General features: G+C 45.8%; 2 protein-coding genes across 2 annotated transcripts; one reads left to right on the forward strand and one right to left on the reverse strand.

The window, feature by feature from the left end:
* Positions 1 to 1,086: 1,086 nt before the first annotated feature.
* KHDC3L (KH domain containing 3 like, subcortical maternal complex member) lies at positions 1,087 to 2,252 on the reverse strand. The gene is made up of 3 exons (XM_039853334.1): positions 2,084 to 2,252; positions 1,714 to 1,910; positions 1,087 to 1,380 (listed from the first exon to the last, which is right to left on the reverse strand). The coding sequence occupies exons 1-3, from the start codon at positions 2,250 to 2,252 to the stop codon at positions 1,087 to 1,089; spliced, it is 660 nt and encodes a 219-aa protein (XP_039709268.1).
* A 6,224-nt stretch (positions 2,253 to 8,476) lies between these two features.
* Positions 8,477 to 9,737, forward strand: DPPA5 (developmental pluripotency associated 5). The gene is made up of 3 exons (XM_039853172.1): positions 8,477 to 8,935; positions 9,026 to 9,205; positions 9,679 to 9,737. Exons 1-3 carry the CDS (start codon positions 8,824 to 8,826, stop codon positions 9,735 to 9,737), a joined length of 351 nt encoding a protein of 116 aa, XP_039709106.1. The 5' UTR covers positions 8,477 to 8,823.
* The last annotated feature ends 4,023 nt before the right edge of the window (positions 9,738 to 13,760 follow it).

The following is a 13,760-nucleotide window of genomic DNA, read 5'->3' on the forward strand; positions in this document are numbered from 1 at the left end:
CCCTTATGTTTAAAATCGGAGTGATACTCTACTAGCGGTAACCAACGGGTCTATGATAGACATACCACTCCCCTGGTCTTTAAAGTTAGGTTTCCTTGAATTTTTAAAATGAAGGTTTTTCTTAAGACTAAGATTGATGGATGCTGTTGTTTTTTTTCATACAGCACCCAGCTATTAACAGTTTGCCTGGAGCAGAATGTTAAATGTGATAGAGGTGCTAATTATTGCTACAATGGCAATCAGTACAATTTGTAAATGTATCAAATTAACATATTGAACACCTTAGATTTACACAATGTTATGTCAAATATAGTTCATTTTTTTAAAAAAAAAGTGACAAAGAGGGCTTCACCTTAGCTCAGCTTGCTACTTCCATTACTAAGGGAAGAGTCACCAGCACTGCTTACTTCTGGCTTGGGTCAAACCTCACTGAATGTCGAGTGACCTAGGCAAGATGAGATGGCAGCAGGTCAGTCCTGGCTTTTTCTTCCAGTTACCCTTTTTGCCCATGGTTGCCCCAGCTGGGAAGTAGCTGCTTGCAGCAGCACAATACACCCAACTGCATACTCGGATTGGAACCAAGTTTTCGCATCCCCTGTGGCCTTGAAGGGAAACACCTTAGGTTTGGAGGTTTTTCCGTGAGAACAGACTCGATGGGCTGGCTCTCCACCCTCAAAGTCAGGTGCGGGCGGTTGAGAAGCACAAGGGAAGCACCTACCGGTGGCTGGGAAGACTGTGGTCTCCAGCGACTAAAAATCTAATAGGTCTCACCTGCCTCTCTAGAAAGAAAGCAGCCTAGAGCAGGTACTGCCTGCTGGAGGCAGATGCCCACTCTCCCTCCCCTTCTACCAGCCAGTTAAACAGACGTTAGGGAAATTCGATTCTTTATTAGGGTAATTCGGTTCTTGGTTAGAACTTTTTAGATTCGTGTTTGCAAACATTTAACATGGGGGTGGGGTGAGGGAGGAGTAACCAAGGACAACACACATGATCCTTCCTCAGCTTCTGAGGGCCTAGAAGAGGGCTCCAGATGGGAGTTTCCACTTGAATCTTGGCTGGCTTTCGCTCCCGGGCCTCGAAATGCCTTCATAACCTGGGAACCGGGCCCACGGTAGCGTCAGGAGAGCTCTGGGTCGCCGCCTCCCGGAGTGCGTCGGGGGACCGCTGGGTCGCCGCCTCCCGGGCTGCGTCGGGGGACCGCTGGGTCGCCGCCTCCCGGGCTGCGTCGGGGGACCGCTGGGTCGCCGCCTCCCGGGCTGCGTCGGGGGACCGCTGGGTCGCCGCCTCCCGGGCTGCGTCGGGGGACCGCTGGGTCCCCGCCTCCCGGACTGCGTCGGGGGACCGCTGGGTCGCCGCCTCCCGGACTGAGTCGGGGGAGCTCTGGGTCGCCGCCTCCCAGACTGAGTCGGGGGAGCTCTGGGTCCCGGTCTCCTGCGCAGCGTCCCTCACTGAGCCTGGAAGAAGAGCAGTGTAAGGAGACAGCACCTGTGTCTTCGTACTCTGTCTACAAAAGGAGTCAGTCAGTCATCTGGACGGGCTTCGGGGTTGGGGGCCCAGAATCTGACAGCGCGGGGTCAATTTGGCCTTCTAGATCCATTGCAAAGAGGAAAACCAATCTCGGGATGACTAAGAATATGAAACTGTTGCCGAGGCACAGCCAGCAAGCATCAGGATCCCTCCCAAGAAACCCAAGGTCTGTCCAGGATTCCTCACTATTCCAGGTCCCGTACTTTGCGCCCGGAGTTGGCGGTGATAGTAAGCCAAGTTCATGATCATCTTGGACACATCCTTCTGGTAAGAAGGCCGACCAAATATCAAGATTTCAGCCTCGTCTTCTGAGTCCCACTGATGAACATGAAGCAGTGTCTGCGAAACACACTCGACGTGCGGAATGTGCTCTCCTCCCGGGCCTGCGCAGGAGGCAGAGAGGGTGTGTGAGGTGAGGACTCGGGAGGCAACAGGGGCACGGATTGAGGCCAGGGCCACAGGAGAGGCTTGTCCTGGCGTGCGGTCAGTTTGGGCATTGGGGTGGGTAAGAGTGGGGGAAAGAGACCGCATTAGCTTCTGCTCTCGGGCCACTCACCGAAGATTGCTTCCACCAGCCATGCCTCGAGGTGAACTGCCTTCGGATTCTTCAGGTACTCATTGTGGAACCAGTAGGGCCGCTTGGTGAGGTTACCGAGCACCTGGAATAGCGTTCCTTCCCGTTGCTCCAGCTGCACGAGCGTCGGAAACCTCTTGGGGCTGGCCATGTTGCAGCGGGTCTCGCAGGGAGCAACGGTACAGTTGCAACCTGGAAGGTCGTAGTTGGGCCTGGCTGCGGCAGTTGCAGTCGGTTCTGGGCCTTATTTTAAGGGCTTTTGGCAAGCCCCTCCCCATCCGCGCCTTTCTTATTGGATTCCAGGCCTCGCTCCTCAAACTCCGAAGCCCGGCAACTTCCAGAGATCGCGCAGGTGCAATGGGGCACTTTCGGCGCGCTGAGAGACTGAGCCCCAGAAAGGCAGAAAATTCAACCTCGGGACAATATCCGCAGAGAAGAAAACTGATGTTTGTGGAGAATCGGGCTTTTTCCCAGACAGTTCTAATGGAACCAGTTTAGCATTCCTGAGGGGCTGGAATAACTTTTAATGGAAAACCTAATCAAGTAACATCAGAAAAGCAGAAACTCAAAGAGTAAAAATGTCATTTAAGAGCTTAAGTAGGTCCCCTACTTCCTCCTGAACCCTGACCACTGAATTCCCTTCCCAGAGGCCACCACATTTTCAGCTTCTTCCTTAACCTATCTGCGACAGCTGAGCACACCCATCAGCGGATGGTCCATATGGTGTGGACACAGAGGGAAATCCCCACCCTCTCCTTAATTTCTGGCAACCACTAGTCTATTGTTCTTCATTTCTATAATTTTGTTAATTTAAGAATGTTATATAAATGGAATTAAACAGTATGTAACTTTTAGCACTGGCTATTTTTTTCCACTCATAATTCTCTGGAGATTCATCCAGTTGTTGCTTGTATCAATAGTTTGTTTCTTTTTATTGCTGAGTGATACCCATGGGATACATGTATCATATTTGTTTAATCATTCACTCCTTGAAGGACATATGTGTTGTTTCCAGCTTTTGACTATTACTTGTAAAGCTACTATGAACATTCATGTACAGGATTTTGTGTGGACATATGTTTTTAGTTTTTCTGAGTGTATACCTGAGAAGAATTGCTGGGTCATATGGTAACTCTATGTTTAATCATAGAACTGTAAGATTGTCACCAGATTTGGTGTACCATTTTACCTTACCACCAGCAGTGTATGAGTAATCTAGTTGTTCTCAAGCCTCACCAGCTTTAGAGTTCTCTATTTTTTATGTTAGTCATCCTGATAGGTATAAAATGATATTTCATTGTGCTTTTAATATCCATTTCCCTAATGGCAAATGATGATGAACGTCTTTTCATGTGCTTATTAGCTATCTGTATATCTTCTTCAGTGAAATGTCTCTTCATGTCTGTTGCTTATTTTCTAATTGTATTGTTTGATTTTTACTATTGAGTTTTGAGAGTTTTTTTTAATATATTCTTGATAATAGTCCTTTATTGGATATGTGGTTTGCAAATACGTCTCCCAGTTTGTAGTTCGCCTTTTCATCTTCTTAACAGAGTGTTTCACAAAATGAAAGTTTTTACTTTAGGTGGTCCGATTAATCAGTTTTTTCTTTTATGAAGCAAGATTTTGGTGATAAGTCTAAGGACTCTTAACTAAGCCCTAGTTCTCAAAATTTTACTCCTGTGTTTTCCCCTAAAGGCTTTATAGCTATACTTTTTACATTTAATCTGCCAATGCCACATATCCTTGATTATTATAGCTATATAATAATAATTAAAGTTAGGCAGACTGATTTTTTTTTTCAAAATTGTTTTAGCTATTCTAGTTCCTTAGCCTTTTCATATAAATTTTAAAATGATCTAGTCTATATGTACAAAGAAAAAAAAAATCTTACTGGCATTTTGATAGGAATTGCATTAAGCCTGTATTATCAATTTGAAGAGAAATGATAGAAGACAAGATGGAATCAAAAGGGATTATGTATCTCTGAATGTAGGGAAGCATCTAAGATGTAGAGAAAGCTGTGAGAGATTAGGTTTGAGGCTTCACTACCCCTTTGGAGGCAGACTTTTTCCTAGAGGCTGAGAATAGAGGTGAACCTGGAAGGTACAACATTCTTTGGAGGTTGCTAACTGGTTTCAACAGGCCTAGTAATGCACACAGGTATGTTTTGTTTTACTCACACTATTTTTTTTTTATCTACCTTTTGAATCAGGTCCTAACATTATAAAAATGAGAAACTTTATATAAAAATCATAATATCTGTCAGTTCTGGGGCTCACATCCCTGCATGGCGATTGACCAATGGTAATGTTGAAAAGGTATGAAGCCCAGGATGTTAAAGCAGCACAGGTTCTTATACAGAGCTTGAGAGAGCACTCATTAGAAAAGTTGCTAATTACAACACACTTTTCTAGCTACTGAATTTTATATTCTAGATGAGGTCTTAGGTTGATAGTTGAGATATCTGTAACCTTGCTACTCCACATTTATCCATTAACGAGCGGCATCAGCAATGCCTGGGAAACTGTTAAAAATAAAGAATCTTAGGCTTGTCCCAGACCTACTAAACCTGTATTTAACAAGATCCCCAAGTGACTTTTATACATTCAAGCTTGAGGCACTCTTATCTCTAATACTTCAGGGTCTGTTACATAAAAGTCCAGAGAACAACAGATTCTAGTCGATTGGGGGTATAAATTAAAAACAAATTGTTTTTAAAAATACTGTTTTACAATAAAGTAACAACTGAAATCTAAGACGGAAATTATTCCCAATTCCAGCATCCAACCAAGTGATTTTTTCACTCCAAATGTTCAAGGGACGTTTTTGAAAAGCAATAGGTTAATGAATGGCTTGAGTATGAAAAATTCTCCTGTCCTTTCATTTATAATTCTTTCTGTGGGCGTTTATCTTATATAAAGGAGATACTCCCAAATATGGCTAATAAGCCAAATGGTCTTGTCATTTATTCAAGGCAGTGTATAAAAGGTAGTCAACAAAATCTGATAGTAGACTTGGGTTGAATATCGTAGAGCCATAATAGAAGCAATTTAAAAATCTTTGATAAATAAGATGCAAATTGGAAGGATACAATCTGTTCTATTGAAAAAGTCTAACTCTCTTGTTCTAGCCAGGTCATCTTTCCCTTGTTCCCCCAAGTTTCAAGATGCTGATGCATTGAGCCCCTTCTCCCATGGGTTACAGCGTGTAAGACATAAGATGTCTCCGATAGTTATGGAAGGTCTGGAAAAGCAGAGCCTGCAACAGAGGGTCAGTCAGTGACTGTCATTGCTATGGGTCCTCAACAAGCCCTGAAGTTGGGCTATCTGGATAGACTAGGCCCTGGAAGGGGTGGGTTTCGCTGTGAACTACCGAACCCTGATCGCTCGCAGGTCCGATGTTTCCCTGAAGTTCCACCAAAATTGCTCATGCCTTTCGGCATGGCCGAAGCCGAGGCAGACCGAGCTGAAATTGAAGCAGAATTGGAATGGAAGTGGACGGTGCTCCCGTGCTCCCACCGCCGAGAAAACTCCGGAAGCGCGGGTGGTGGCTGGGGCCCTCACACTTGAAGAGTCCGCGGGAGGAGCTGTCGCTGCCGGAGTCAGTCTTCCGGGAGGGAGTCGGCCCGGGGCCTCTGCTCCGCGGTGGACCTCGCGTCTGCGCCCCTTGTCGCAGTCCTTCCAGAAGTCTCAAGCACTGCTTTAGAGTCAAGCTCTGCGGGGTCTATTCCAAACGGTGGGACCCTGACTAGCCGGCCTTTTGGGAGATGTGCGGAGCTGAGGGCTCCGCCTAGCTCATGGCCCAGCTCTCCCCAGGCCTGGACACTGCTCTCCTGGGGCTCTTCCGGGCGTGCACGAAGTAGTTCTGAACTTGAAAGTGGCAAACTCTCTAGGCTACACGGAGATCACCATTGTCGGCGCTCGTGGCACAGGAAGAGAGTCAAGTGGCAGCTGCGGATCATGTCCTGCAGGCGTTTCGACAGTGAGAGCTGGCGGCGCTCACTGCTCCGCAATTCCGCCGCTCTTGTCTGGCAGGGAATCTCGGCTCAGGCAATGGCCAGACGATGTCCTCAGGAGCTAAGGAGCTAGAACCAGGAAGCTTGTCCAGACGCAGAAGCCTGGTAGGGGTCGCGGGAACCTGCGTTCAGTAGGGTGCCCTTTCCGCATCCGAGCGGCGCGGATTCCTGCCTGGGTGGTTAAGTGCCTGCGTATTCCCAGCACTGGGTTCTCCTTAAACGCAACCCGGTGCCAGCACATTAGCGAGCCATGCGCGCGCTGGGTATGCACCTGGATCCGGGAGACTTCTTACTGAAGCCAAAAAGGCTGAGCAGATTGACAGACAGTTGGCTCTGGATAGACTAGACCTCGTGGGTGTGTTTCTAGCCGCAAGCGCGAAGCTCATGGGGGTTGTACAACCGCCAGGGCAACCCATGGAAAGACCCAAGATGATGGGCTAGAACCTTGCACAGGTTGCGGAGGGAGGAGGAATATATGGACTGGCCATTGGTATCTGGGCTGCGGTGACTGCTTTGGGCAAGGGGAACCATTTCCTCGAAACTCCCATAAAATCCCGCGCCCAGGGCCTGGAGGAGGATCCCTGGCTGCAGAGATGCCATCCTTCGACAGCAGTCTTTTTCTGAGAAAGGCAAGGGTTGGAATGAGTATTATCGGGACTGCCTTTCTTGCTGCAGCCTTCCCAATCAATATTCTGCAGCCTTCTCTCAGTTCAGGCCCTGCGTGAGGGGTATATTAAAGAAGACAGATGGGCCCTGAGGCCTTTTTTGGATGGTGGTCCAGATAAAGGCAGCTGTGTGTCTACGGTCCACACTGCCGCACCTTGGGGTCAGTGGCTGGAAGGAAGCTCGTTCCCTTTCCAGATGTAGCTGACTAGGACGTAGTGCTGTGAGTGTCCAGAAAGCTAGGGGGCGAGCCCTGGGTGCTCCTGACACCTCTGGTTGGGTGCACCTGGCACTTACCTGCTTCGCCCTGAGCCATGTGCTGGAGGGGTGGAGGACATCCAGAAGCTCCTGGCCAGCCCTTTCACTTTCACCACCTCCTGCCCACCAGCCTAAGTACTCAAGTTGGAGGAAGGGAAGTATGGGTGGCTGTGATTGTGCCGGGGCCTCTGGATGGGGTTCCTATCTGCTTCAAATGAGAAGCTGCAGGCAGATAATATTTGCGATTGAAAATTTCTGGTGGCTTCATTTCATATTTACTCACAGTGGTTGCTCAGGGCCATGCTGAGAAGGTAAAGATTTGCCTTGGGACACATAAACAGTTTTTTCCTGGGAGATAAAATTAAGACAGGTATCCCCAATCGCGAAGGAGTTGGTGGTGGCACCTTTTTCAGGAAATTGGATCTAACTCCCCTTAGTAAATCACACCACTCTCCAACTAGTCCCCTAAACCAGCAATTGGTGAATCTGAGATTCTAGGTTCAAAATGTGTAAATGAAAAAGCAATGAGACATCCATAGTCACTTATCCCAGTGGCAAGGCAAACAACTGAAAATCATTGGAGTGGGGGAAACAGACTCTTATAAACTGCTGATGTGATACACCTGTGCTGATGTCATTGTGCATGAGCTCTTTAGAAGGGACCTGAATCATTACTATTGAAAAAATTTTGATAGCCATAATTTTTGAGTCAGCAATGTAAGTTCTGGTTGTTTATCCTATAAGTTTCTGTATTTTTACGAGATTGTCTCTAATCTCGTTTAGTTGGACACAGTTCTTACAACTTTCCATTTGCTTCTTTAAATACTGTATTAAGTTCCTAATTTGTGGGCTAGGATTTCCAGACCTTTTCGAATATTCAGTTTCTTGGTAACCAGATTTTAGCAGATGGGAAATGCCAGGTTTTTCTTCATCAATTAAGCCATAAACATTGAAACCATACCCTCATAAAGTGAATCTAGTGCAACTGCTTCAAGCAAGATGTTTTTTAAACTAATGAAACAAGTTTATTTAGGGCCAGGAGCCTGGACCACACGGTTTCCTCCGGTATCCAGGAGGGGCACCGTTAAGTTTTCGAAATCCGGGTAGACGCAAAAGTTCCAGACTGGGGGGCTTCAAGGAACTCAAACTGTGGGCGCAGTTTAGAGCCCCCTTCACGTCTCTTGAAGATAACGATTTTTTCGAATCTCATTTTCCTCTTTGTTAAATGGCAGGAATTACTTGAGTCCCCAGAAGTTGCAGGGCTCACCTGCTATGTAAAGTTCCAGGGTCTGGCCCTTTTAGGCCAAGAGGAAATAGACGCTCGTTTGGAACACAGGAGGCAGGAACTCTATTTGGCAGCTCCCGGGTGGTCTTCGCACCCTCACAGCTGGACTCCAACTTTCTGGGGTTCAGGCCCAACCACTCGTTCCTAGGGGAAGAGACCATAACGCCTTCGCCCCATGCACTCCCAAGGCCCAGGGATTCTGGTACTGAAGATACCAGTCAATGCAGATGGAAACCCTCGTAAGCTCAGAGACAGCTGGGCCCACCAGTGCTCGGGAGAGGGTAAAGCCACAGAGGTCACCAGCGAGACCAAAGCGCAGGCGGCTGGGTGGTGAGCGCCGGATTGAGCCTCCAGGTCAGGGGCGGAGCTTTCGGGGGGCGGGCCCTGCTTGTGGGCGGGGCCCGCCCAGGTGTTCAATTTTCAGGCGCGCGTCGGCGCTGGGCGACTCTGTTAGGCCTTGCCTAAGTAGGAGCGTGGTTTGGTTTCGAGGCACGCAAGATGGGGACGCTGCTGAAACGGAAAGATATCCCACCGTGGGTCAGAGTTCCCGAAGATCTGAAAGATCCCGAGGTGTTTCTGGTCCAGACGCGGTTGCTGGAAGCCATGTTTGGTGAGTGAGCCCAGACTTGAGCCGGGTGCCTCCACCTGGGTGCCTCGGCCTCCTCCGGGGGCTGGAGCGCGCATCTTCTTCCCCAAACAGGCCCAGACGGATCTCGAATCCCGTACATCGAGCAAGTGAGCAAAGCCATGCTCGAGTTGAAGGTTCTGGAATCCTCGGACTTCACCGAGGTTGTGGTTTACGGCAATTATTTGTACAAGCTCCGAACCAAGTGGATGCTTCAGTCCATGGCCGAGAGGCACCGCCTGCGGCAGGAGCGAGGTGGGAGGCTCGTTACGAGGTGGTCCGGAGCGGGAGGCCTGAGCGGACAGCTTTACTCCCTCTCCTTCAGCCCATCTTCTTAACCCCTCCCTTCCCATCCTCTCCGGCAACTACCACCCACACCTCGGGCATCACCAGCGGGGCCCTTGGTGTCTAGGCTGACCCTGAGACTTGGGCGGTTGGTTCTAGGGACCCTGGAGTAAGACTATGATGGGAGGTCTTAGAGACTGGCCTCATAGGGTAGGGTTATTTGAGATAACAACCTAGTTCCCGCCCTCCGCCCCCACCCTCCCCCCAGCTTCTTCGAGGATGTTACAGTGGGCACAGTGGCCCCACGTTCTGAGGTTCCCGAGAATCTTAGAACCAGAACGCCAGGTCAGAAAGTCCCAGAAAGGGACCTTGATAGACGCTGACAACTGTCCAGGCTCTTATCCTCTTTCCTCATGCCCACCTACTGTTGCTTTCTGGTGCAGGGATGCTCAAACTTGAGGAAGCCATGAATGCTCTTGAGCTAGGCCCTTCGATGAAGTGAAGCCAGTTTGCAACCAACGTACCTGGGACCAGGATGTGTGGAGAGTAGGCTGTGGCTAGAGCTGGAATGGGTCTGGCCTGGTTTAAACTCTGCTCCACCTTGACAAGGGAAAACAGCTGCTTTTGCCTCTGAGTCCTGATTTGACTTTCTCAAGATTGCTAATTAAAGAATAAAATTTTAAATAAATCTTTGACATGTGGTTGACGTATTGCAGATGACATCACAGCCAAGGTGGATCTTGTACTTAACTCTTAATTGAAATTCCTAAAGCTATGTTTAGAGGCCTAAGCACACTTAGCTAAGGTATAAAAGGTCTAGGATCCAAGTTCTGAGTTGCAGCTCCAACCAAAAAGCTGTCGGTCTAGGGGAGATGGTGATGTTGTCTAGAACTGACCTGGACTCTTACAAATAATAACCCAACAATTGGTTAACATAACATGTTTAAAATGAAAAGCAAATATTCTCCAAAACAAATACAGAAGCACCAATATCATCTCAGTATATCAATTTTATATCCTTGTAAACTTAACAGAATGAATGCTAGCCAGCTTTTCATCTTCATTCATTCTGCTGCAGAATATTATTTAGGTTGGAGTTTGAAGAAAATTCAACCTTACAGATTCGTATGTGAAAGAAGAACCTCATAGACCCTTAAACAGGTCTCTGGGGGTTCTCCACCATAGGGTAAGTGGAATTGGGGATAGTTGAAGGTGTTACGATAGGTGGGCCTCACTCCCGATGATTGACGGGTCATCAGAATAGGGACTACAGTTTTCCCTAGTAGAGACTAGCTTGGTAGTTTAAATCCAGAATGAGTCCCACTTAGGGAACTTTCTGGCCCTATGACTTTAGCCAAGTTGTTCAACTCCCTCAGTCTCCAAATTGAAGATAATAGCATCTGAATCTGTATGAAGTTGTGAGGTTTCGCTGTTAATATATGTAGGGCACTTAGAACAGGCATCACACGTAGTAACAAGTGTTGATTATTTCTTGGAGAGATCGACCAATAGCGGTGGAGAAAACTAATAGCTGTTAGTTCTTTGCAAGAGACAAGTAGTGCATGTCCATCATGCAAATGTAGGCCAAATTCCAAGAGGGAGAATGCTGGTCCAAAGGGGAAGAGCATATATAATTTTGCTAGATATTACCAACTTGCCTTCCAAAGGGGATGAAATAATTTCATACCCAACAGTAATGTATAAGATTGCCTGTTCCCCCACAACTCCACCCAGAGACGATTGGCAAACTTTTTTTTGCTGATGTGTTAGTCTTCCTGTCGTCCGTACTTCTTGAGTCCGCTTTGGGGACCATCAGTTTTGGCACTTTTAAATTACCCTCAGCTAGTGCACCCCTCAAAGAGTCAGTTGGCAATGAATCGTTGTATATAGGACTGTAAACTGGAGAGTTGTGAACTCTTAATTCTGCAGTGTGAATGAAACACATAAAAGCTGCCCTTGCCCTTTAAGTCTAGAAATTCTGTCCTAAGGGCAGTGCTTCTAAATGTAGAAAACAGCTTTAGGTTAATCTGTCAAAGTAGCAAATTTTGAAAATTTAAGAATATGCCGTAAATCTCAGGCATGCCCTGGACTGAAGATTTTTCAACCCTTAAAAAACCCCAGAACGATAGAAAATTCATAGGAAAAGTTTTGGAAGTTAAAAAAATAGTTGTCTTGGAATGGCTGCCTTTTTTTTTTGAAGCTCTTGCCCAGTTTTTCACCGAGTCAAAGTGCAAAGATTATGGGAAGCAAAGCAAGTTTTCATTGTAATGGAGATGAGAAGTCTGCCTTAAGGAAGGTCAGACTTTAGGACAAAAGAGATTTGGAGGGGAGGTAAAACTAGGGCGTAGCATAGTCCAGAAAAGCTTGTTTACAGAACAGCTGATAAGAACTACCTAAATAACAGTGGCTAACAATTAAAGCCAATGCTGATTGCCAGTGGGGAATTCCACTTGTATTAACTCAATTTTCACATTATTACCATTTTACAGATCAGAAAATCAAAGCCCATCAGTCACACCCCCTCCCTAAGGTACATGTATTCACATTTAAATATATATTTAAATATATATATGTAATCTCTTGAGAGATTACAAATGAAACGGTTTTACTCTTTGGGTGAAGGGGGAAAGGAGATTCTCAGTCGGTGTAAGCACTCCTGGTCAACCAAGCTAATGTCCCTTCCTTCATGGGCTCCAGAGGACACCCTGCCAGAATTCTCATGAGTGAGAGCCTCTGGTAGGGGGTTATAGGGTCTGGGCTGTAGCAAGTTTACCAGTTTTTGCAGACAGTCAGGCCTGAACCTCCAGGAGATTCCAGCCTGTTTGGGGAGTTACGTGGATCTAAGAGTCCATGACTTTATGATGGTGCTATGTTTTGAGGAGCTTGAGGGTACTTTAGAGACTGCAGTGGGGATTGGATCTGGGCAGGGAGGTCAGGGAAGGTTCCCTGAGGAAGTCACTCCTGGGTGAGAGCTGAGTGGTTGGCAGCAGTGAGACTGGCTAGGTGGAAGGGATGCACAACCCCACAGAGACCTGGGGACTGGCTGACCGTAGAGCTGACTGTAGAACCTGGTGACTGGAGCAAGGCCAGAAAGGGTGGGAGGCAGATTATCCTAGGGCCTCAAAGACTACACTAAGAGCAGAGAAAGCCACCTGGGGAATTTTAAGCAGGCCATAAGTTGTCTAAAAAGCTTCTAGTCCAGTTTTTCCAACACTTATTGAAGAGACTGCCATTTCTTCATTTTAAATTCTTGCCTCCTTATCATAGATCAATTGACCATATAAGCAGGGGTTATTTCTGGGCTTTCTATTCTGTGCCATTGATCTATGTGTCTCTTTTTTATCTCAGTACCATACTGTTTTGATCATTGTAGCTTTGTAATATTTTGAAATAAGGGAGTATGGTACCTCCAGCTTTGTTCTTCTTTTTCAAGATTGCTTAGGCTATTGGAGGTCAAATTTGTGTTTATATTTGTGGTTTCATATAAATTATAGGACTTTGTTTAGGTTCTAAAAATGCCATTGGTATTTTGATAGGGATTGCATTGAATCTTTGGATTACTTTGAGCAGTATGGACATTTTAACAATATTAATTTTTGTGTCCTCTTCAATTTCTTCAGTGTTTTAAAGTTTTTAGAATACAGATCTTTTACCTCTTTAGTTAAATTTATTCCTAGGTATTTTATTCTTTTTGATGTAATTGTAAATGGGATTGTTTTCTTAATTTCTTCTGATCATTCATTATTCGTATATGGAGATACAATAGATTTCTGTATATTAATTTTGTATTTTGAAACCTTACTGAATTATTAGTTCTAATAGTTTTGTAGTGGAGTCTTTTGGGTTTTCTATATATAGTATACATACAGGGAATATAATCAACAATACTGTAATAACTTTGCAAGGTGATGGGTTGTTACTAGACTTTCGTGTGGTGATTACACTATAAGGTGTATAAATGTCAAATCCCTGTGTTGTGTACTTGAAACTATTATAATATTGTATACACACTATATTTTAATAAAAAAATTTTAGGAGCCTCCTGTCAAGGTGGTACAGTAGACAACTATGGAACCAAAACAGAATAAAATGCTGTTATTATAAAAGTAAAAAAAAAATTTTTTTAATATAGACAATCAAAATTCAGGATTTAACGATAAGCTAATTTGTGCAAGCCAATGTTTCCTTTAAGTTGTCTTATATCAGTGCCTCTAAAAACATGTGCATGTGATCAAAGTTGAGTATTATATCAGAAACTTACAACCAAATTAAGCTGTCATTTTAATGATATGAACTTTCATGATTGACCAGAAATGAAATTGTTTTGACATGGCAGAGGGGAAAAAAAAAGAAGGTTCTAGTCCCTCAAAACCACTGAGTAGTTTAGTTCCTGTCTCTCTTCCCGCTAGGATCTCAGGTTAGATCTTGATTCTTCTCTAATCCCTCTGCCTTGCCTCCTCACTGCTCCCATCAATTCATTTAATCTGGAAACATTGCTTCAGATGTCTGTTTTGCCACCTCCCCA

This window comes from Pteropus medius, unplaced genomic scaffold (genome assembly GCF_902729225.1).
Source record: "Pteropus medius unplaced genomic scaffold, Ma_sr-lr_union100, whole genome shotgun sequence".
In the NCBI taxonomy this organism is placed as follows: domain Eukaryota; kingdom Metazoa; phylum Chordata; class Mammalia; order Chiroptera; family Pteropodidae; genus Pteropus; species Pteropus medius.